The sequence below is a fragment of the Heterodontus francisci genome, chromosome 3 (assembly GCF_036365525.1).
Source record: "Heterodontus francisci isolate sHetFra1 chromosome 3, sHetFra1.hap1, whole genome shotgun sequence".
NCBI classification, from domain to species: Eukaryota; Metazoa; Chordata; class Chondrichthyes; order Heterodontiformes; family Heterodontidae; genus Heterodontus; species Heterodontus francisci.
In genome coordinates, this window is record NC_090373.1 from 23,789,895 (window position 1) to 23,813,897 (window position 24,003).

Sequence of the window (24,003 nt, forward strand, 5' to 3'; positions counted from 1 at the left end):
AGCCAGGGAGGAGATTGCAGAGCCGTTGTTGTTGATCTTTATGTCGTCATTGTCGACAGGAGTAGTGCCGGAGGACTGGAGGATAGCAAATGTTGTCCCCTTGTTCAAGAAGGGGAGTAGAGACAGCCCTGGTAATTATAGACCTGTGAGCCTTACTTCGGTTGTGGGTAAAATGTTGGAAAGGGTTATAAGAGATAGGATTTATAATCATCTTGAAAAGAATAAGTTCATTTGCGATAGTCAGCACGGTTTGGTGAAAGGTAGGTCGTGCCTCACAAACCTTATTGAGTTTTTCGAGAAGGTGACCAAACAGGTGGATGAGGGTAAAGCCGTGGATGTGGTGTATATGGATTTCAGTAAGGCGTTTGATAAGGTTCCCCACGGTAGGCTATTGCAGAAAATACGGAAGTATGGGGTTGAAGGTGATTTAGAGCTTTGGATCAGAAATTGGCTAGCTGAAAGAAGACAGAGGGTGGTGGTTGATGGCAAATGTTCATCCTGGAGTTTAGTTACTAGTGGTGTACCGCAAGGTTCTGTTTTGGGGCCACTGCTGTTTGTCATTTTTATAAATGACCTGGATGAGGGTGTAGAAGGGTGGGTTAGTAAATTTACGGATGACACGAAGGTCGGTGGAGTTGTGGATAGTGTCGAAGGGTCTTGTAGGGTACAGAGGGACATAGATAGGCTGCAGAGCTGGGCTGAGAGATGGCAAATGGAGTTTAATGCGGAGAAGTGTGAGGTGATTCACTTTGGAAGGAGTAACAGCAATGCAGAGTACTGGGCTAATGGGAAGATTCTTGGTAGTATAGATGAGCAGAGAGATCTTGGTGTCCAGGTACATAAATCCCTGAAAGTTGCTACCCAGGTTAATAGGGCTGTTAAGAAGGCATATGGTGTGTTAGCTTTTATTAGTAGGGGGATCGAGTTTCGGAGCCACGAGGTCATGATGCAGCTGTACAAAACTCTGGTGAGGCCGCACCTTGAGTATTGCGTGCAGTTCTGGTCACTGCATTATAGGAAGGATGTGGAAGCTTTGGAAAGGGTGCAGAGGAGATTTACTAGGATGTTGCCTGGTATGGAAGGAAGGTCTTTCGAGGAAAGGCTGAGGGACTTGGGGTTGTTTTCGTTAGAGAGAAGGAGGAGGAGAGGTGACTTAATAGAGACATACAAGATAATCAGAGGGTTAGATAGGGTGGATAGTGAGAGTCTTTTTCCTCGGATGATGATGGCAAACACGAGGGGACATAGCTTTAAGTTGAGGGGTGATAGATATAGGACAGATGTCAGAGGTAGTTTCTTTACGCAGAGAGTAGTAGGGGCGTGGAACGCCCTGCCTGCAACAGTAGTAGGCTCGCCAACTTTAAGGGCATTTAAGTGGTCATTGGATAGACATATGGATGAAAATGGAATAGTGTAGGTCAGATGGTTGGCGCAACATCGAGGGCCGAAGGGCCTGTACTGCGCTGTAATGTTCTAATGTGGGAAAATGTGAAATTGTCCATTTTGGCAGAAAGAATAGAAAAGATGCATATTATCTAAATGATGAGAAATTGCAAAGCTCTGAGATGCAGAGGGATCTGGGTGTCCCAGTGCATGAATCGCAAAAGGTTAGTATGCAGGTACAGCAAGAAATTAGGAAAGTTAATAGAATGTTATTGTTTATTGCAAGTGGAATTGAATACAAAAGTATGGAGATTTTGCTACTGTTGTACAGGGCACTGGTGAGACCACATCTGGAGTACTGTGTACAGTATTGGTCTCCTTATTTCAGGAAGGATGTAAATGCGTTGGAAGCAGTTCAGAGAATGTTTACTCGACTAATACTTGGAATGGGCGAGTTGTCATGAGGAAAGGTTGGACAGGCTAGGCTTGTATCCACTGGAGTTAAGAAGAGTAAGAGGCGACTTGATTGAAACATATAAGATCCAGAGGGGTCTTGACAGGGGGGATGTGGAAAGGATGTTTCTTGTTGTGGGAGAATCCAGAACTCGGGGTCACCATTTAAATATAAGGGGTCGCCCGTGAGATGAGGAGAAATTTTTTCTCTGAGAGTCATGAGTCTTTGGAACTCTCTTCCTGAAAATGCGGTGGAAGCAGAGTCTTTGAATATTTTTAAGGCAGAGATAGATAGACTCTTGATAAGCAAGGGGGTGAAAACTTATCCGGGATAGGCAGGAATGTGTTGTTACAATCAGATCAGCCATGATCTTGTTGAATGGTGGAGCAGGCTCGAGGGGCCATGTGGCCTACTCCTGCTCCTAATTCGTATGTACATCAGGCAACAGCCAGGCATGTCCCATAAAGTTCCCCGAGAGGGGTGGGGGAGAGGGGCGGTGGGGAAGAAAACGATGAAAAGTTTCAGAAGATGCATTTATAAAGGGCTTCTGGGAAGCTCCACTTTACAGAAAAAACAGCCATGGACAACTCAAGACACTAGGGATAGCATAAAACTAAAAGAGCTTACAAAAATGCAAAACGCAGCACAGATCTGGCCGAATGGGATCGATACAAAGACCAGCAAAGGGTCACAAAGCAGCTTATAAGAGCTACTAAAAGAGATTATGAAAGGAACCTTGCAAAGGACATCAAAATCAATAAGAAGAAATTTTAGAGTTACATAAAGGGAAAGCGAGTGGTCAAGAGCAATGTAGTCCCACTAAAAGCTGAAACTGGAAATATTGTCATTGATAATGGGGAAATGGCAGACATGTTGAACAATTACTTTTCCTCAGTATTTACAGTTGAAAAGGAGGATAACTTACCGGAAGTCTTGAAAAAATTAATAGTCGATAGGGGACAGGGACTTAATACAATTAACGTCAGTAAATCATCAGTAACAAGGAAATTAATGGAACTAATGATTGAGAAATCCCCAGGACCTGACGGTTTCCATCCGAGGGTGTTAAAGGAAGTAGGAGAGCACATTGTAGATGCCCTAACTATAGTCTTTCAGAGTTCCCTAGATTCAGGAGTGGTCCCTCTAGATTGGAAAGTTGCACATGTCACTCCACTTTTTAAGAAGGGTGAAAGGGGGAACCAAGGAAATTACAGACCAATTAGCCTGACATCTGTGGTGGGCAAGTTGCTGGAGTCTATAATCAAGGATAGGGTGACTGAACACCTTGAAAAATTCCAGTTAATCAAGGACAGCCACCATGGATTCATGACGAGAAGGTCATGCCTGACAAATCTCATTGAATTTTTTGAAGAGGTGACTAAGGTAGTGGACAGGGGAATGTCTATGGATGTTATTTATATGGACTTCCAGAAGGCATTTGATAAAGTCCCACATAAGAGACTGTTAACTAAAGTAGAAGCCCATGGAGTTGAGGGCAAATTATTGACATGTTTAGAAAGTAGGTTGAGTGGTAGGTGACAGAGAGTGGGGACAATGGGTAAGTACTCCGATTGGCAGGATGTGACTAGTGGTGTTCCGCAGGGATCTATGTTGGGCCTCAATTATTCACATTATTCATTAACAACTTGCAAGATGGCATAGTAAGTCATATATCTAAATTTGCTGATGATACAAAGTTAGGTGGCATTGTAGACAGTCTAGATGATAGCATAAAATTGCAAAGCGATATTGACAGACTAGGTGAGTGGGCAAAACTGTGGCAGATGGATTTCAATGCGGGCAAGTGTGAGATTATCTATTTTGGACCAAAAAAGGATAGAGCAGTGTACTTTCTAAATGGGAAGAGGTTAAGTATAGTGGATGTCCAAAGAGACTTGGGGGTTCAGGTGCATAGATCTTTAAAATGCCACGAGCAAGTGCAGAAAATAATCAAAAAGGCCAATGGAATGCTAGCCTTTATATCTAGAGGATTGGAGTATAAAGACATAGAGGTGATGCTGCAGCTGTACAAAACCCTGGTTAGACCCCACTTGGAGTACTGTGAGCAGTTCTGGGCACCACACCTTAGGAAGGATATATTGGCCTTGGAGGGAGTGCAACGTAGGTTTACAAGAATGATACCTGGACTACAGGAGTTAAGTTACGAGGAGAGATTACACAAATTAGGCCAGTTTTCGCTAGAATTTAGAAGGTTAAGGGGTGATCTGATCGAAGTCTTCAAGATATTAACAGGAAAAGACAGGCTAGATAAAGATAAACTATTTCCACTGGTTGGAGATTCTAAAACTAGGGGGCATAGTCTAAAAATTAGGACCAGACCGTTCAGGAGAGATGTTAGGAAGCACTTCTTCACGCAAAGGGTGGTAGAGGTTTGGAACTCTCTCCCACAAACAGCAGTTGAAACTAGAACAGTTGTTAATTTTAAATCTGAGATAGATAGATTTTTGTTAAGCAAAGATATTAAGGGATATGGGCCAAAGGCAGGTATATGGAGTTAGGCCACGGATCAGCCATGATCTCATTGAATGACGGGACAGACTCGAGGGGCTGAATGGCCTACTCCTGTTCCTATCTTCTTATGTTCCTATAAACAAGGTGTGACACTTGGAAACCATCTTTAAAGCTCTTTACCTTATCTTTGCATGTAACAAATAGTGAGCGAAAGTAACATCTGATGGATTGATTCCAATAGCCTCTAGTCATGGTCCTCCAACTGAATGCCAGCAATAGTCAAAAAATTCAGCGAAAAAAAAGCTGAATTTTTTTGTGAAACACTGACTATCAGCTTAATGCAATGAAGGCTGGCATATAGCTATTAGAAAGCACCAGCATGCAAGAAAGGGTGCAATCATATATTGGAGAGTATGCAAATTTACTTACTTTTCCGCCATGGAGAGTTTGGTAGCTTGCTTTTTGTAGTTGGGTGCGATTTCATTTTGCACCCTGGTCACTAGCTCTTCATCCAGAGCAGCTTGCAATACACACTCAATAATACCAAGCCACCAAGGAGCCCCAAAGTGAATCTGTTGACAAGACAGAAAAATAGGGAGAGAAAGACATTCCAGTACATCAAGGTAATGGTCAGCTGTTCCATCCTATTTACCAGCTTTCAAAAACCAGGGGTGGGGGTTACTAAATCACAGAGGAGAGTAATAACCATAGTAGTGAGTACGAAACCAGAGGAGAGTAATTAACTACAGGAAGCTGATCTGTACTCCCAATCTTTTCTCTTTAGAAAGTAACTTTACGTTAAAGATTCCAAATTCCTGGCAGTAGCACATCTGAGCAGCTCAGTGACTACTTTAGCCTCTTGAAAGTTAACTGTAGACATCAGCCATCTGCTCCCTCGCAGCACCACCAAGAGCGATCCCTCTACTGCAAAAGAAGTCAGAGTTGGCAGTGCTGCAGCAAGCATCCAATTCAGCATGAGAAGCCCTGCAGAAGTCTTTTTTTTAAGTTGCAGATACTCCAGGAGCCATGGGACACTCTCCTATATGGTTTAGTACCAGCTGCTATAGTTTATTACTCTTCTCTGTGATTTAGTACCCACTACTACAGTCCCACACAACAGGAGCAGGTAAGCAGTCCTGTACAGCAGCACATCTCTCCCCATTAAGAGCTTTACGCTCTTTTCAATGGTCCCACGGCTTCTGCAATTTAAAAAAACTTCTGCAGAGCTTCTGTGCCTTCCCCTTTTTGTATTGAATTGGGTGTTTGCTGCATATCCCCGAACTCTGACCTCCTTCTCAGTAGAGGGCCTTAACAGAGGCACTCTGTCGTAAATGACTCATTTCCTTGTACTCTAGTAAAGGCCTTTCTCCCTGGCTCTTATACAGGACCGTATTCCCGACTCTCTCGTACAGGACCGTGTTCCCGACGCTCTCGTCCAGGACCGTGTTCCCGACGCTCTCGTCCAGGACCGTGTTCCCGACGCTCTCGTCCAGGACCGTGTTCCCGACTCTCTCGTACAGGACCGTGTTCCCGACTCTCTCGTACAGGACCGTGTTCCCGACGCTCTCGCCCAGGACCGTGTTCCCGACTCTCTCGCCCAGGACCGTAAACCCGACGCTCTCGTCCAGGACCCATATAGCCTGCGCTCTCGTACAGGACAATATACAGCATCCTAGACTTTAATAGGGGCATAGAGTACAAAAGTTAGGAAGTTATGTTAAACCTATATAGAACATTGGTTTAGCCTCAGCTGGAGTATTGCGTCCAGTTCTGGGTGCCACACTTTAGGAAAGATGTGAAGGCATTACAAAGAGCATAGATAAGATTCACAAGAATTGTTCCAGGATGAGGAACTTCAATTACATGGATAGTTTAGAGGAGTTGGGACTGTTTTCCTTGGAGAAGGTGGAGAGGAGATTTGATGGAGGTATTCAAAATCATGAGGGGTCTGGACAGAATTGATAGGGAAAAACTGTTCCCACTGGTAGAAAGATTGAGAAGAGGGCACAGATTTAAGGTAATTGGCAAAAGAATAAATGGGAACATGAGATGAAACTTCTTCACACAGCAAATGGTTAGGATCTGGAATGCACTGCGAGAGTGTGGCGGAGGCAGGTTCAATCGAGGCATTCAAGAGGAATTGGACTGTTATCTGAAAAGGAAGAACGTGCAGGGTTATGGGGAGAAGGCAGGGGAGTGGCACTATGTAAACTTCTCCTTTGGAGAGTCAACGCAGACACAATAGGCCGAATGGACTCCTTCTGTGCTCTAACAATTCTGTGAAAAGGACCATTATACCTTGCGCTGTAGTTCACGGATGTTCTGCTGAACTGGCGGCAAAGCTTGGCGTGCTGCAGAAACTTCTGAATCTGATTTGCTCATGTAGTGCTGTCTAAGTTGCTCAGCCTGTATAGGATGAGGCAAGAGAACGAATATTAAAGATCATATTTATAATAGAATTTAGCAAACCATGCCAACCTATAGTGATGTCTATCTGTGCCAGTGTCAGGCCACATCTTCCAGACTATAATCTGATGGGTAATGAACTGAAAACACTTACTCCTGAAGTTATCAGGTGATGTTTAACAATCGAGTCCTGCTCTATGAACTACTTCAATGCCCAAGGTTCAGCAGGGTACATCTCAAGTGGGGCTGGAAATCATACACCAAGGTACAGCTCAAAGCTGGCAGCTCTGATTTTGGGTCTTCATCCACATGCAGTGCTGCACTGCTAGTGTGAATTATAGGACAATGTCAGTGGTGTCCTGGAGCAGCTTCCTCTACACATGCAGAAGTTATTAGATCAGACCGATTAGGGAGGTGTTGAATAGGGAAACTTGAAGACCAATTGAGTACCACACCTGAACTGAAGTTTTCCATTTGGTAGCCAGGCTGGTCCCAATGTAACTGCTTCCAGATCAGCGCACAGGAACCTCACAGGAAGCACACACTCAACCAGTCCTGGGTTCAAGAAGCGATTAACAGAAATTAAAACTGGTCAATAAACAGAAGTTCTTTTTTTAATTTTAAAGTGTGCTCTTGCCTTTAACTAGCCTGAGACACAACTAACAAGCGGCATTAATATGCTGTTATTTACAACTATGAAAAAGCCTTTCAAGAGAAAATTCTGCCTGGTGCATGAGCTAAGCAATCGACTGCCCTGTTGGGAGAAACATTCATTTTCCAACTATGGCACAGGACAAAAGCTCTGCTATAAAACAATCACGCATGCTACCCCACTGCCAATGCTAACACTAACAGCGGGTGTACAGTAGATTAATAAGCACAGGATCATTTCAGCACATTATGTGAGGTTTTTTCAACAGCAATTTCAACCCAAATGTGGTGGAAACCATGTAGTTACTGTTGCAACGAAGGTACGTGTAACAACCTAAACTTCTGTACCGTACATCCCCCGGTCACCTCTGAGTCCACTGACATCTCCCAGTCCCCGCCATCTCCCAGTCCCCGCCATCTCCCAGTCCCCGCCATCTCCCAGTCCCCGCCATCTCCCAGTCCCCGCCATCTCCCAGTCCCCGCCATCTCCCAGTCCCCGCCATCTCCCAGTCCCCGCCATCTCCCAGTCCCCGCCATCTCCCAGTCCCCGCCATCTCCCAGTCCCCGCCATCTCCCAGTCCCCGAATCTCACAGTCCCCGCCATCTCCCAGTCCCCGCCGTGTCCCCGACATCTCCCAGTCCCCGCCGTGTCTACCGACATCTCCCAGTCCTTTCTTTGCCCACGAGATCTCCCAGTCCCCGCCGCGTCCACTGACATCTCCCAGTCCCCGCCGCGTCCACTGACATCTCCCAGTCCCCGCCGCGTCCACTGACATCTCCCAGTCCCCGCCGCGTCCACTGACATCTCCCAGTCCCCGCCGCGTCCACTGACATCTCCCAGTCCCCGCCGCGTCCACTGACATCTCCCAGTCCCCGCCGCGTCCACTGACATCTCCCAGTCCCCGCCGCGTCCACTGACATCTCCCAGTCCCCGCCGCGTCCACTGACATCTCCCAGTCCCCGCCGCGTCCACTGACATCTCCCAGTCCCCGCCGCGTCCACTGACATCTCCCAGTCCCCGCCGCGTCCCCGACATCTCCCAGTCCCCGCCGTGTCCCCGACATCTCCCAGTCCCCGCCGTGTCTACCGACATCTCCCAGTCCTTTCTTTGCCCACGAGATCTCCCAGTCCCCGCCGCGTCCACTGACATCTCCCAGTCCCCGCCGCGTCCACTGACATCTCCCAGTCCCCGCCGCGTCCACTGACATCTCCCAGTCCCCGCCGCGTCCACTGACATCTCCCAGTCCCCGCCGCGTCCACTGACATCTCCCAGTCCCCGCCGCGTCCACTGACATCTCCCAGTCCCCGCCGCGTCCACTGACATCTCCCAGTCCCCGCCGCGTCCACTGACATCTCCCAGTCCCCGCCGCGTCCACTGACATCTCCCAGTCCCCGCCGCGTCCACTGACATCTCCCAGTCCCCGCCGCGTCCACTGACATCTCCCAGTCCCCGCCGCGTCCACTGACATCTCCCAGTCCCCGCCGCGTCCACTGACATCTCCCAGTCCCCGCCGCGTCCACTGACATCTCCCAGTCCCCGCCGCGTCCACTGACATCTCCCAGTCCCCGCCGCGTCCACTGACATCTCCCAGTCCCCGCCGCGTCCACTGACATCTCCCAGTCCCCGCCGCGTCCACTGACATCTCCCAGTCCCCGCCGCGTCCACTGACATCTCCCAGTCCCCGCCGCGTCCACTGACATCTCCCAGTCCCCGCCGCGTCCACTGACATCTCCCAGTCCCCGCCGCGTCCACTGACATCTCCCAGTCCCCGCTGTGTCCCCGACATCTCCCAGTCCCCGCTGTGTCCCCGACATCTCCCAGTCACTGCTGTGTCCCCGACATCTCCCAGTCCCTGCTGTGTCCACTGACATCTCCTGGCCCCCACTGTGTCTAGCGACATCTCCCAGTCCCGTGTGTCCCTGACATCTCCCGTTCCCTGCTGTGCACCGTGAAATGTTTCTGCTGTGTACCCGGATATCTCCCAGTCCCATATGTGTACAGTAACATGTTCCATTCCCCACAGTATACTGTGACATCTAGCTTCTGTATATCTTCTACCTCTATCAATCTAGCTTTCCTTCTTTCTTGGTCTACTCTGTTTACTGTCTCCCTGCCTTATTAGTTTTGGCCCATCTGGTATTACTGGGACAATATACCTCAGTAATGCTGCCTCCTGGGAGATATAGAGAGCTCTAGCTAGTTTCTCTCCAACTCCTTAAAGCAAATCAAGCAAGATCCATACTTAGGTTGCCTAAGACACACTATGATCCAAATCAAACCACACTCACTTCTCTCTAGCTGGTAATATCTTCTTCTTAATGGAAGCTGTCGTGTTTCTTTTTAAAGGGATGCAGCAACCCCATACTCATCAATATACCACAGAAATGCATTTGTAAGATCAATCACTCAGCAGAAACAGATACTCACTGACACCCAATACAATACCTTGCTTATGGATTTTATTGGCTAGACCTCCAATCTGATCATTCCTATCCATCACAGCTGACCTATCTAATAGGTTTAATTGCAATATTTAACAAAAAACACTCATATCCCATCTGATCCTGCCCTCCACCAGAGTAAATGACCCTAATTGTCAGAGCGTATCCTCATCACCACAAGCTGTAAGGTTTGTGGGGTTATTTCTTGGGTTGCCTCCCAATGGTGAGGAAACTTACCTGCTCACCAGCCAGGCATGTCAGGAACAATGTTCCATCTAAGCTGTACAGTGACTCAAAAGTTCCTGCACAGACTCATCGGATTTGGAATAGAAACAGAATAGTTCAATATGTAGAATGTAGGACAGCATAGAAATAGCATTTACCACATTGTAATGTGATATATATGGAATAATGTTATGCTCCCAGTAAGAAGCATGGCTCAGAAGTAGAACAATAACAGTGCAGCCTCAATTATGCATGCTTGCCATGAACCTGCAGAGTGTCTTAGCACTTTGTCAGTCATCGAGTTGGAAACAGAGCAGGACAAATGGCAGGACTCACAGCAAACAATCTCCTTTAGAGCGAACAGAATCCATTTATTCAACAAACCGAGTCTGTTTAAAAAGTGCACAACAGCAAACAGTCTACAGAATGTATTTTAAAAGAGTCTCTGACAGAAGCTGCAGAAATGTCTCCTGATAAAAGCAGGGTGATGTTTCCAGTAAATTGAGGTGAGTGGAGGTCAGTTACATACAAATTGTGTGTGCAAGATTGATCCCAGTCACTTACAGGAGTGAGGTTTCTAAGCATGATTTCTGGGGGAGTTACTCAACCATCTCCATTCTGGCTGGGAATACTGGTGTCACTATATACACAGACATGAATCTGGCTTCCTGCTAGGAGTTTGCTTGCAGAGTTATCCCTGTAATGGTAGTTGTTACTCATGGGATGCTGCGTCAGAAGGAGAGAAGCTTTTTACAATGTACTGCTCTGCTGCTAGGATGCATCTAATCCAGAAGCAAAATACTGCAGATGCTGAAAATCTGAAATCTGAAAGGTTATTAACCTGAAACATTAACTTGGTTTCTCTCTCTACAGAGGCTGCCTGACTTGCTTAATATTTCCAACATTTTCTGTTTTGTGTCTAATCTAGCCTGTCCCATTAAGCTACAGGTCTAATTGCTGTATGCACATGCTGAGGTCAATCAGGGATCTGCAGATTAGCCGCTGCTTGTAAATTCATAGATCCAGGTTAAAAGGAGCCAGCAGCAAAGGACTGGCTTTCTTTCTGACAAATTCTGACATCTGAATTTTCCAATTGATACTGCTCAGTTTTTGGAAGGAAATGGTCATCATGGATTATAAAAACTTCAGGCCAGACCTACCTGTCCCTAATTAATTAGTATTGGAAATGCATTCACTCGGGGCAGGAAGGTCCAGCCTAAAGTGAGCAGTAACTTTGTTGTTATATTTAAAGGAGGTTGTGACAGCGCCATTTTATTATGCGTGCTATCAGTGCATGCTCTATACTTAGCAATCAGTCTACCCATAGATGATAGAACACTCTGTATAATCCATGCTGTATGCACAAGTTTGTTTAAAGAATAGTGAGAAAATCCAGGAACACTGGGAACAGGAGTAGGCCATTCAGTCCCTTGAGCTTGTTCCATCATTCAATTAGATCAGCAGGTGCAAGGATCAAAGCACTCCAAGCGTGGACATACCGCAGCCTAACATAGCATTATGCTCTTTATTTTCTACACATGCATACAACTTAAAGTCTTATTTGCTTTCCGTAACCCTCATTCGATTTATCCACATTTAACAAGCGATCAACGATCCTGCTCAGGTCTCCCTCCTGACTCATTTCTTTCAATGGGCTCCCCTGCATAGCATGGGCAAGCCTACAGTTTCCTGGCTCCATGTGTACAATACTGCATTTGTCTGCATGACAAAAGCCACAGATGGGCCAATTCACTAAAATTAGTTTGCAGCTGGTCCATTTGCTTCCATCGTCAGCAAATTTGAGAATGGTACGCCTCAAGACTTCCTCTAAAGGTTTTACATTTATCATCCTTGCCGTAGATGGAGTTTAAGTCCATGAACACGTAATCTAGGCTGACATTCCAGTGCAGTACTGAGAGGCTACCTTGTCAGAGAAGCCACTTTCTGGATGAGCTGCTCACCTGAGGCTCCATTCGAGGATGAGCAGGGAACACCTCCAATGTCCGAGCCAACATGCATTCGTCTACCATCAAAACCCATTTCACTTATTTGCTGTGTGGGAACTGCCTGTTGTATTTGCCTACATAGCAACACTGACCATGCTTCAAAAGTAATCCACTGGCTGCAAATACAAGTTCCTTCTTTCTGTGTTCTGTAATTTGGACAGATCTTGGTTTTCTGATTTGGGATTTGTCTATCAATGAGGCAACGGTTCTAAGAACAGCCATTTCCAAATGCCAGGACACATGGAACAAAAGCAACAAGTACAAAATGTGAACAACAAAGTATACTGAATTGGGACTCCAAGGCATGCAGTGCTAGAGTGCACGGGGCCACTTCTGCCCCCAGAGTCAATTATCAAATGACACATGTTAAGAAAAGACAAATATTAAAAGAGAGTGACTCTGTACTGTTAGCAAGCACTGGCCCGTAAAGGAAAGTGGGTACATACTTCTTCTCGAAGTTTGTGATCGCGAAGAGTTGGCGGGATCCCTGGGTGTTTTGCCTCCAGAAGCTCAATAAGGTTGTGGGTGGCATGGAGTCGCTGAAAATAACATTTCAACTGATTAGTAAATCCATAGTGGCACTGTTGAAAATCTGCAATAACATAGGAAACTTATATCATTCCGCAATGCAGAATTGCAAGTTGAAATCCAGATTGGTCTACTTACCTGTAAAGAGTCCGTTTGAAGTTTGCCTTTATGCTCCTCAGATGAACGTAGAACCTCTCTGTAATATTCAACTGCAGTTACAAACTCACCTGTAATATATAATTATTATAAGTGTCAGCCATGACTCAGCGGTAGGTAACATGCTGATCTCTAAGTCAGAAGGTTGTGGGTTCAAGTCCCACTCCAGAGTTAAAATCACCAAACCTAGGCTGACACTGTACTGAGGGATGCTGCACTGTCAGAAATGCCATTTTTCGGTTGAGATGTTAAACCAATATTTATCCCTCATTCAACATCACTAAAAATATTCTGGTCATTATCACATTGGTGTTTGTGGGAGCTTGCTGTGCACAAATTGGCTGTGGCATTTCCTACATTACAACAGTGACTAGATTTCATTTGGGACATCCCGAGGTCGTGAAAGGTGTTTGAGGAATGCAAGTTCTTTCTTTAATACCACAAATACACTTTTTAATTTGATACAAAGCCCATTTATCTACATAAATAAAAGTTATGTCACCACAACAGATCAATGGGTAAGACAGCCATTTGGCAAGAAAATCTATGTCTCAAGCATCATATTGATAGAAAAAAAATGAATCACTATTAATGCAACGATCTTAATTGACTCAAACAACATGAAGGAGGTCAGAAAAGCTACCAATGAACAACCAGCAGTCACCACAAAACAATCAAATCACTCTCAGAGTTATTGGAATCACCTCCAGTGGCCATCTTAGTTCCTCTCCAAACCCCATCATATACCCTTAAAAGTGAAAATAAATTTTAAAAGACAATCCTGGGGAAAATAAAATCTAAGCATGCCCCTAAGCAAATGCCTAAACATATCTAAATAAATAAACAGTATCCATACGCAAATATCATATTCTGCCAGTAATTTCCCTCTCATAGTTAACACCCTTAAGATGTAGTTAGAATATCTGGAATTCAGTGAGTGCGTTCAGGATTCAATGAGTATGTTTGAGATATAGTTAGTATATTTCAGATTCAGTTAGTTCTTTTAGTATATTATGAATGCACATATTATATTCAGACTCAGTTAGTATTAGCTAATCCCAAATGCTGTTAGCATATTCGGGTTCAGATAGTAGGTTCGGATTCAGATAGGGGCTGAGGTACTTCACTCCAGTATCCACCAGCTTGTGAATGGGAAGACTATTGATCGTGGACTGGAACATTCCAGCCAGTATATATGAATTAAGCTAGCATATTCATATTGAGTTAGTAATATATATAAATGCATATGAGTTACAACACAGAAACTAGTCATTCAAACCAAGCAGTCCATTTTGGCACAACTTACCCATCCAAGTCCCTTAGCCCTTTTTCCCCTTTCCCGAAAATTAATACTCATATTCATTTAGTATATTTAATGCAAAACCCCACTGGTAAGAAGTGTGCTTACCTCTGATTATATGAATGCCAGCCAACCCATTAAGAGCACACACCAGCTGCCGATGAGCCTCTTCACATTCCGTACAACATTTTTTCTGAAGAGACTTTAACAGTTCCTCCATCGTCATGGTACTGTAATCACAAAATCATAAACAATCTGGGTAAGAAAAGAAAAGAAAATCAAAATACATTGCCAAACTTTGCATTTGCCAGCTCAAAAGCAAGTACACAGCCTGCAGAGTCAGCTCTGGCTCAGCAGTAACACTCTTGCCTCCGAGTCAGAAGGTTTTGGGTTCTCGTCCCAGTCCAGAGACTTGAGCACAAATTCTCAGCTAATACTCCAGTGCAGTAGTTATATTCCAGAAAGCCAAGTGGTTAAGGATAGAATTGCAGCCAGTCTTTTACACACTTTTATAAGCATTTATTTACAGAGATACACATTCCAAACCAACGAACACAGTTTCAATCTGTTCCATTTATCCCCAGTTAGGGCCCACCATCTGCATACAATTAAACTCAATTAACAGATTCCCTTCTCTCTTTACATAAAAATTAGAATTTATAAGTACAAACAAAATTTCAAAACAAATTAAGTCAAAGACCTCCAAATTCTGTACAAAGCATTACATTGCAAGACGTTCCCTCCTCTAAGACCCCTAACAATTTCTCCGTATGTGCACTTCTTTTTGTAAAACAATCCGCCAGTAGATGACTTACATCCACCCATTTAATTTTAGAGATTTCCTTTCTCTCCAGCATTTGTTTCAAGCCAGCAAGATCAATCCTTAATCTTTTCTCATTCATATTTTTTGTAAAGTGTACGTTATCCAAAAAGGAATGATTATCTATAATATTCAATGGGTATACCATTTTCAGTTCGCCCATAGTACAGGATCTCATTTAAAATATCTGACAACTTGCCAAGCCTCCTCTGACAGCACCTTCCAAACCCGCGAACTCTATCACTTAGAAAAACCGGAGCAGCAGACACATGGGAACACCATCACTTGCAATTTCACCTCCAATCGCATACCATCCTGACTGTTAATTATGTTTAATCATATGCAGGTGGAGGGTATTAATTAGGGTCTTACCTGAGCATATATAAGGACACACTTACCGAATATGGGTGATGGTTTGATTGAGGATCTGCATGTTTGCAATCTTTTTACTGATACTCAGTTTGGGTTCCGCCAGGGCCACACAGCTCCTGACCTCATTACAGCCTTGGTCCAAACATGGACAAAAGAGCTGAACTCAAGAGGTAAGGTGAGAGTGATTGTCCTTGATGTAAAGTATCATTTGATTGAGTGTGGCATCAAGGAGCCCTAGCAAAATTGAAGTCAATGTGAATCAAGGGGAAGACTCTCCACAATTTGGAGTCATACTTAACACAAAGGAAATTATTTGTGGATATTGGAGGCCAATCATCTCAGCCTCAGTACATTGCTGCAGGAGTGTCCTAGGCCCAACCATCTTCAGCTGTTTCATTAATGACCTTCCCTCCATCATAAGATCAGAAGTGGGAATATTCACTGATGGTGGTACAATGTACAGTACCATTCGCAATCCCTCAGATACTAAAGCAGTCCATGCCCATATGCAGCAAGACACGGACAATATTCAGGTTTGGGCTGATAAGCGGCAAGTAACATTCACGCCACACAAGTGCCAGGCAATACAACCTCCAACAAGAGAGAATCTAACCATCTTCCCTCGACGTTCCACAACATTACCATTGCTGAATCCCCCACTATCAACATCTTGGGGATTATCATTGACCAGAAACTGAACTGGACCAGCCACATAAATACTGTGGCTACAAGAGCAGGTCAGAGACTGGGAATTCTGTGGTGAGTAACCCACTTCCTGACTACAAGGCACAAGTCAGGAATGCAATGGAATACTCTCCACTTGCCTGAATGAGTGCAGCTCCAATAACATTCAAAAAGCTAGACACCATCCAGGACAAAGCAGCCCACTTGATCGGCACCCCATTCATCACCTTCAACATTCACACCGTCCACCACCGACGTGCAATTGCAGCAGTGTGTACCATTTACAAGATGCATTGCAGCAACTCATCGAGACTCCTTCAACAGCACCTTCCAAATCGACAACCTCTTCCATCTAGAAGAACAAGGGCAGAAGATGCATGGGAACACCACTATCTGCAAACTCTCCTCCAAGGCACACAACATCCTGCCTTGGAAATATATTGCCGTTCCTTCAGTGTTGGATCAAAATCCTGGAACTCCCTCCCTAACAACACTGTGGATATATGTACACCAGATGGATTGCAGTGGTTCACCACCACCTTCTCAAGGACAATTAGAGATGGGCAACAAATGCTGGCCTAGTCAGCATCGCCCACATCCCATGAAATGAATGAAAAAAACTTTGTAAAATAAATCCAAGACTGAGTAAAGATTAACTCCAGCATAATCCTTCAACAAGCTTTCTGGAATATAACATGGTAGCAGAGGATGGTTGCCTAAAGGTGACTGTTGGTAACTAAGAAAAAAATGTTCACATAGAAAACAAAAATCCCAGTGGTCGTTGTGGAAAATGGCAAAAAGCAAGTGTAAATTGTCAGGGGATGATTACCCTCTGATGTTCTCAGAGTCTGAACCATATGACCAGTGGAAGAATGATGTGGATGTCTGGACACGGGTTATGTCCCTACCAAAGAGAAAACAAGGTCTTGGCGTTGTCACTTCCTACCAAAAGTAAAATCAGAAGTGAAGTATTTTGTGAACTGGATGCTCATCAGTTGGATACTGACGAAGGTTCGGATCTTCTGTTAGAATTCTTGGATGAGATTTACAAGAAAGATGATCTACTAAATGCCTATGATGCATGGTCAGACTTTAACAGATTTCAGAAAACAGATGGTTATTCAATGGAAGAATATATCATGGACTTTAACAGGCTCTATGGAAGATTGAGGAAATTCAAATTGGAAATCCCTGGTTCAGTACTAGCAAATTGCTACATTGTGCTAGGGTCTCACATATGGCAGGCTCCTGGTTCTAATTGGGGTTTGGTTTAGTTTAGAGATACAGCACTGAAACAGGCCCTTCAGCCCACCGAGTCTGTGCCGACCATCAACCACCCATTTATACTAATCCTACACTAATTCCATATTCCTACCACATCCCCACCTGTCCCTATGTATTTCCCTACCACCTACCTATACTAGGGGCAATTTATAATGGCCAATTAACCTAGCAACCTGCAAGTCTTTGGCATGTGGGAGGAAACCGGAGCACCCGGAGGAAACCCACGCAGACACAGGGAGAACTTGCAAACTCCGCACAGGCAGTACCCAGAATCGAACCCGGGTCCCTGGAGCTGTGAGACTGCGGTGCTAACCACTGCGCCGCCCCTTGAATTGTGTTCAATCATATGCATGTGGAGAGTGTTAATTAGGGTTTTACTTGAGTAGGTATAGGAGACACTTACTGGAATTGGGTGAAGATTTGAGTGAGGAACTGCATGTTTGTAATCTTTTTACTTTGTAAAATAAATGCAAGACTGAGTAAAGTGCTATGACCAGGTGAGAAAGGGGTCTAAGGGTTCCCTCTCAGCCTTAACTGGTCTTGCCGGAACAAAATTTAATTCTTAACACACTTTTTTTTTAAGCTCCCCCTTAGCGAATCCTTGTTCACTAACTTCCCATTATAAGGCAAAGAAACTAGCCAAACAGGTTTTCTTAGGTTTAAAGAGAAAAGGTTGAACTTTATTAAACTCTAATTCGGTTAACACCTTTGGATACGCGACGCGCCCACGTTAGCATGCATACGCGATACACACATGCAGATAGAGACAGAAAAGAGCAGAAGAAATAAAGTGGAAAAGTTTGAGGCAATATTTGAAGATGGGTTTGGTTACTGTTCTTCGAGCTCGCTGAAAGTCCTTGATTGTAGATAGGTCTTGCTTTTCATTGGGGTCCAGTATTCTTCTTAAATCTTGTTCGATGTAGGAGACTTTTCTCTCCTGAAGTTCATGTGTTCTCAGTCGGTCCAGAGGCTTGTGAGAAAGAGATGGGAACAGACAGGAGAGGTCTTCTCACTCCAGGAGCAAACAGTCTTTGAGTTCAAAAACGCTGTGGCTAGTTCAAAAACCCTGGACCAGCCATTTAGTCATGTGACCAGCTGGTTTAACCTGTCCTGGCTTTTGTGGATTGTATCACCTTAGCAGTCTCTGGAATGCTCTTCCTTACACCTTCAATGTCTGGTGATCAAAATCCATCGTGGGTTGAATGTGTCAGGGAATGGTCCTTTTGTCTCCACAAGCACTGTCTGTTAGTATGCAAATATCTTTCAGCTAAGTGTCTGGCAGCTCTTGTAGCAGGCCTTCGCTTCTTCCCAGCAAGTTTAAAATCAATGTTCATATGACAAAATTAATATGCCTCATTCTTGACAGGTGGGGGCCTGCATGACAAAAGATACGCTCCAGCGTAATCCTTCAACAAGAAGCTTTCTGGAGTATAACACTGACTTGGAACTACATTGCTGTTCCTTCACTGTAGCTGGGTCGGAAACCTGCAACTCCCATCCTAACAGCACTGAGTGTACCTACACCACATGGACTGCAGTGGTTCAAGAAGGCAGCTCACCACCACCTTCTCGAGGGAAATTAAGGACGGGTAACGAATGCTGGCCTTGCCAATGACACTCACATCCCATGAAAGAATAAAAAAATCTTTATTCAATATCTAAACCAATATATTTAAAAGCTCCACAAGCCTGACTCCCAATTTGAAATTCTACTCTAATCTTATTAATAACACATTGCGCAAATTCTGTAGTGCCAGCCCATAAGAAATCATCAACATGTATCTAGAAGATGCCAGAAAGTTTCCCTTTATGATGCCACACCCTTGAAGCATCATTCAGGCCATAGACACATTTGTTCAGTTTCCGTATTTTTCCTTCTGCATCTGCTGCCAGTTTGGGCTGCTTCAGAAATACCTCTCTCTGAAAAGTATCATCCTACAGCAAAGTGGCTTTTATGTCAATTGATCTACATTCTCATGAATAAGTAGTCAACAGAGCTAAAAAGATTTTTAAGATTACTTTTCCAGCTGTCGGAGAGTCCACTGTAACATCTGGACCACTCTTCAAAATCCCTAGCAACTAGACTTGCTTTAGCCTTAAATACCATCTGCAAGGACTGTTTTGGTACAAATCCACCTGGTTACCTCTTATCTGGTTCCTCAGAATAAACTCCCAACTCTGTCCAACTACCTCACTTGTTTTGTTTGCCTTTCTTTTTAGTTTATCCTCATTAGCAGCCACCAAAGACTTCTGCTTCTAGCTCTGTTACGAGACTGGTGGCCTTTATTTCATTAAGTAGTTTATTGAAGCTACGGCCTCTACTTTCACTTTTATGTCTGTCGGGACTACTACTGTGAGTACTCCCTCTTTCACTATAGGAGATTCTTTCTCCAGCTCTGTGCTCACCTTCTGACACAAATCATTCCTAGGCTCACTATCACTACATGTACTGTGCATTCTTACTTTCTACTCTTTCACCCCATTCTGCTAGTCCATGGACCTCACTTCTTGGCCATCAATTTTCAACATTCAACCAATATTTGAACTTACCAGTAACCTTTTCTGCACGTCCCACAAATGTTGCATCCCTCCATTCATTAGCCCCCTCTGGAACATACATCACCCAAGTACCCACTCTGAGCAACAGTCTTGTGGATATGATAGCACTGTCATGTGAGTCACGATCGCTCACATTTTCACTATTCAGCATTCTGTTCCTCAGACGCCTGATCACAAAACACATGAACATTTGAGGTACAAGGTGCCTTGTTTACTTCTATCAGCTGCAGATTTTGTAATTAATTCCAATTAAAAGGAATGAACCTTAACAGTTTGATTGCCATGTTTGATAAGTACTATCATATCATCACGACTTATTACCTTACCAGGGCCTTTCCATTCTCTATGACACTCTCTTTTATAATACAGCAAATCTCCTGAATTGTCTCAGATGATCTTATACAATGCCTCAGTCCTTTCCAATTTTTTTCCAAGACCTCAGCCTTGGTGAAAGCCTGTCGCCCTGCATGTAAAGCGTTCAAATGAAATCGAACTGTAGAACCTTCTAGCGCAGGAGGACTATCACACAGAGCAGAAGGCAATTTGGGATTTCGCCCATAGACTAATTCATGAGGACTATATCCTCCAACCATCTGGAGAGAATTCTTTGCATGAACCCTCCATGCCAGGGCAGTTGTCAACTTGCAGTCTGGTTGATCAGCTGCAAGTTTATGCCGCATTTCATCGATCAACACATGACGCCTTTCACAGAGTCTGTTGCTGAAAAGACTTTTAGCTGTGGTATTCATGACGTTCATATTTTCACCTCCATAATCTGTCAGAAACTTCACTAGTGTCCCAAGTTCAGTCCCTATCCATTTCTCCATGGTTTTGCCTATAATAACTCTTTTGTTCTGTCAATGTATTATTGCAGAAAGACTAAACCTGGTCACCAGGTCAATAAAATATAGAATGGAAATATTTCTTCCTTGTCCCATACCTTTAGATCCATGGCAACTACCTGAAGTCATGTACCAACGGAAGGCTTACGGGGAGACGGTAGTGCAGTGGTAATGTCGCTGGACTAGTAATCCAAAAGCCCAGGCTAATGCCCTGGGGACATGGATTCAAATTCCACCATGGCAGCTGGTGAAATTTTAATTAATAAAAAATTCAATTAATAGAAACCTGGAATTGAAAGCTCGTCTCCGTAGTGGTGCCATGAAACTATCATCTGGTTCACTAATGCCCTTTAGGGAAGGAAATCTTCTGTCCTTACCTGGTCTGGCCGACATGTGACTCCAGACCCGCAGCAATGTGGTCGACTCTTAACTGCCCTCTGAAATAGGCTAGCAAGCAACTCCATTCCAGGGAAATTAGGGATGGGCAACAAATCCTGGCTTAGACAGCTAGGTGAAGGAAAAGGGTTTGAAGGGATATGGCACTGGTCGGGCAAGCGTGAGGAGGACTACCTGCTTGCATCCCAGAGTACTTAAGGAAGTGGCCCTAGAAATAGTGGATGCATTGGTGGTCATCTTCCAAGATTCTATAGACTCTGGAACAGTTCCTACAGATTGGAGGGTAGCTAATGTAACCCCACTATTTAAAAAGGGAGGTAGAGAGAAAGCAGGGGATTATAGACCAGTCAGCCTGATGTTGGTAGTGGGGAAAATTCGAGAGTTCATTATCAAAGATAATGCAGAGCACTTGGAGAACAATGGTAGAATCGGACAGAGTCAGCATGGATTTACGAAAGAGAAATCATGCTTGACAAATCTACCAGAATTCTTCGAGGATGTAACTAGTGGAGTTGATGAGGGGGAGCCAGTGGATGTGGTTCATTTGGACTTTCAGAAGGCTTTTGACAAAGTCCCACATAAGAGATTAGCATGTAAAACTAAAGCACATGGGATTGGGGGTAGTGTATTGTGATGGATAGAAAATTGGCTGGCGGACAGGAAACAAAAAGAGTAGGGATAAATGGGTTTTTCCAAATGGCAGGCAGTGACTAGTGGGGTACCGCAGGGATCGGTGCTAGGACCCCAGCTATTCATAATATACATTAATGATTTAGATGCGGGAACTAAATGTAATACCTCCAAATTTGCAGATGACACAAAACTGGGTGGGAGGGTGAGTTGTGAGGAGGATGCAGAGAGGCTTCAAGGTGATTTGGACAAGTTGAGTGAGTGGACTAATGCATGGCAGATGCAGTATAATGTGGATAAATGTGAGGTTATCCACTTTGGTAGCAAAAACAGGAAGGCAGATTATCTGAACGGCTATAAACTGAGAGAGGGGAATATGCAGCGAGACCTGGGTGTTCTCGTACACCAGTTGCTAAAGGTAAGCATGCAGGTGCAACAGGCGGTAAAAAAGGCAAATGGTATGTTGGCCTTCATAGCGAGAGGATTCGAGTACAGAAGCAGGGATGTCTTGCTGCAATTATACAGGGCCTTGGTGAGGCCACACCTGAAATAGTGTGTGCAGTTTTGGTCTCCTTATCTGAGGAAGGATGTTCTTGCTATAGAGGGAGTGCAGCGAAGGTTTACCAGACTGCTTCCTGGGGTGGCGGGACTGACATATAAGGAGAGATTGAGTCGGTTAGGATTATATTCACCGGAGTTCAGAAGAGTGAGGGGGGATCTCATAGAAACCTATAAAGTTCTAACAGGATTTGACAGGGTAGATGCAGGAAGGATGTTCCCGATGGTGGGGGAGTCCAGAACCAGGGGTCATAGTCTAAGGATATGGGGTAAATCTTTCAGGACTGAGATGAGGAGAAATTTCTTCACCCAGAGAGTGGTGAGCCTGTGGAATTCGCTACCACAGAAAGCAGTTGAGGCCAAAACATTGTATGTTTTCAAAAAGGAGTTAGATATAGCACTTGTGTCTAAAGGGATCAAAGGGTATGAGGCAAAAGCGGGAACAGGTTACTGAGTTGGATGATCAGCCATGATCATAATGAATGGCGGAGCAGGCTCAAAGGGCCAAATGGCCTACTCCTGCTCCTATTTTCTATGTTTCTATGATTCGCGTGGAGGGTAAATGCTGACACAGACTGGTTGGTTTCTGTGTTGCAATTTCTATGTTATGTATGTGTTGTGTGACTTCGACACCGTCTTATGATGTCCAGGAAATTTTATGGCCCCAATTTTGGGACCCCAGTTGGGTCAAATGGCCGGTTTTCATGTTCTAACTTCCAGTTTAATTCTACGCGTACCTCTTCTGCAGTGGAAGGAACTCTCCTCGTACAGCCTGCGGATGACAGCACGCCTGTCTTAATCTCAGCAAGGGATACAGAATAGAACCAACTGTCCTCCTGTCCAGACTGCTCAATTTGATACTCCAATCAGAAATCTTCCGCAGCTTCTGCAGTGCATCTTGGGAGCAAATCTCGTGCTGCCGATGGTAGAAATGCCTTTCTACCGGTGAAAACCGCAGCCAATGAACTTCCTCAGTCTGAGGGGGTATCTGGATCTGGGTGTAAAGCAGCACACAGGTGAGGACGAGAAGCAACAGATGCCAAGTTTGCTGATCAACTCATTAACACTTGGCCGAAAGAAAATGGAACGTTTTAACAGAAACAGCAACAACTCTGTTGTTGTGGTATTCCTCTGTAACTAGGAGAAAGAGGTAAAGGATTAGTCACCCCACTCACAGTATTCCTAACCACTTCCAAAATGCTGGAAACGATAGTGAAAAGTTGGATACACAACAATGCAGAATGTCCCAAGAAACGGTGAAGCAGAGATTGGGGATACTACACCGGGATGGTGAATCTGAGATTGGAGATACTATACCAGGATGGTGAATCTGAGATTGGGGATACTATACCGGGGGACGGTGAATCTGAGATTGGGGATACTATACCAGGGGATTGTGAATCTGAGATTGGGAATACTATACCAGGGGAGGGGACGGTGAATCTGAGATTGGGGATACTATACCAGGGGATTGTGAATCTGAGATTGGGAATACTATACCAGGGGAGGGGATGGTGAATCTGAGATTGGGGATACTACACCGGGACGGTGAATCTGAGATTGGAGATACTATACCAGGATGGTGAATCTGAGATTGGGGATACTATACCGGGGGACGGTGAATCTGAGATTGGGGATACTATACCAGGGGATTGTGAATCTGAGATTGGGAATACGATACCAGGGGACGGTGAATCTGAGATTGGGGATACGAAACCAGGGGACGGTGAATCTGAGATCGGGGATACTATACCAGGGGACGGTGAATCTGAGATCGGGGATACTATACCAGGGGACGGTGAATCTGAGATTGGGGATACTATACCAGGCGACGA

General features: G+C 44.6%; 1 protein-coding gene across 1 annotated transcript in view; it reads right to left on the minus strand.

Moving 5' to 3' along the window:
* Positions 1-24,003, minus strand: part of shprh (SNF2 histone linker PHD RING helicase) — a 162,756-nt gene that overhangs the window by 65,145 nt on the left and 73,608 nt on the right. The window contains exons 14-19 of the mRNA XM_068020176.1: positions 22,906-23,162; positions 14,132-14,253; positions 12,706-12,794; positions 12,486-12,578; positions 6,608-6,715; positions 4,739-4,881 (exon numbers count right to left, since the gene is read on the minus strand). Of these exons, the coding sequence (XP_067876277.1) occupies positions 4,739-4,881; positions 6,608-6,715; positions 12,486-12,578; positions 12,706-12,794; positions 14,132-14,253; positions 22,906-23,162 (812 nt within the window). The remainder of the gene's footprint in view (positions 1-4,738; positions 4,882-6,607; positions 6,716-12,485; positions 12,579-12,705; positions 12,795-14,131; positions 14,254-22,905; positions 23,163-24,003) is intronic.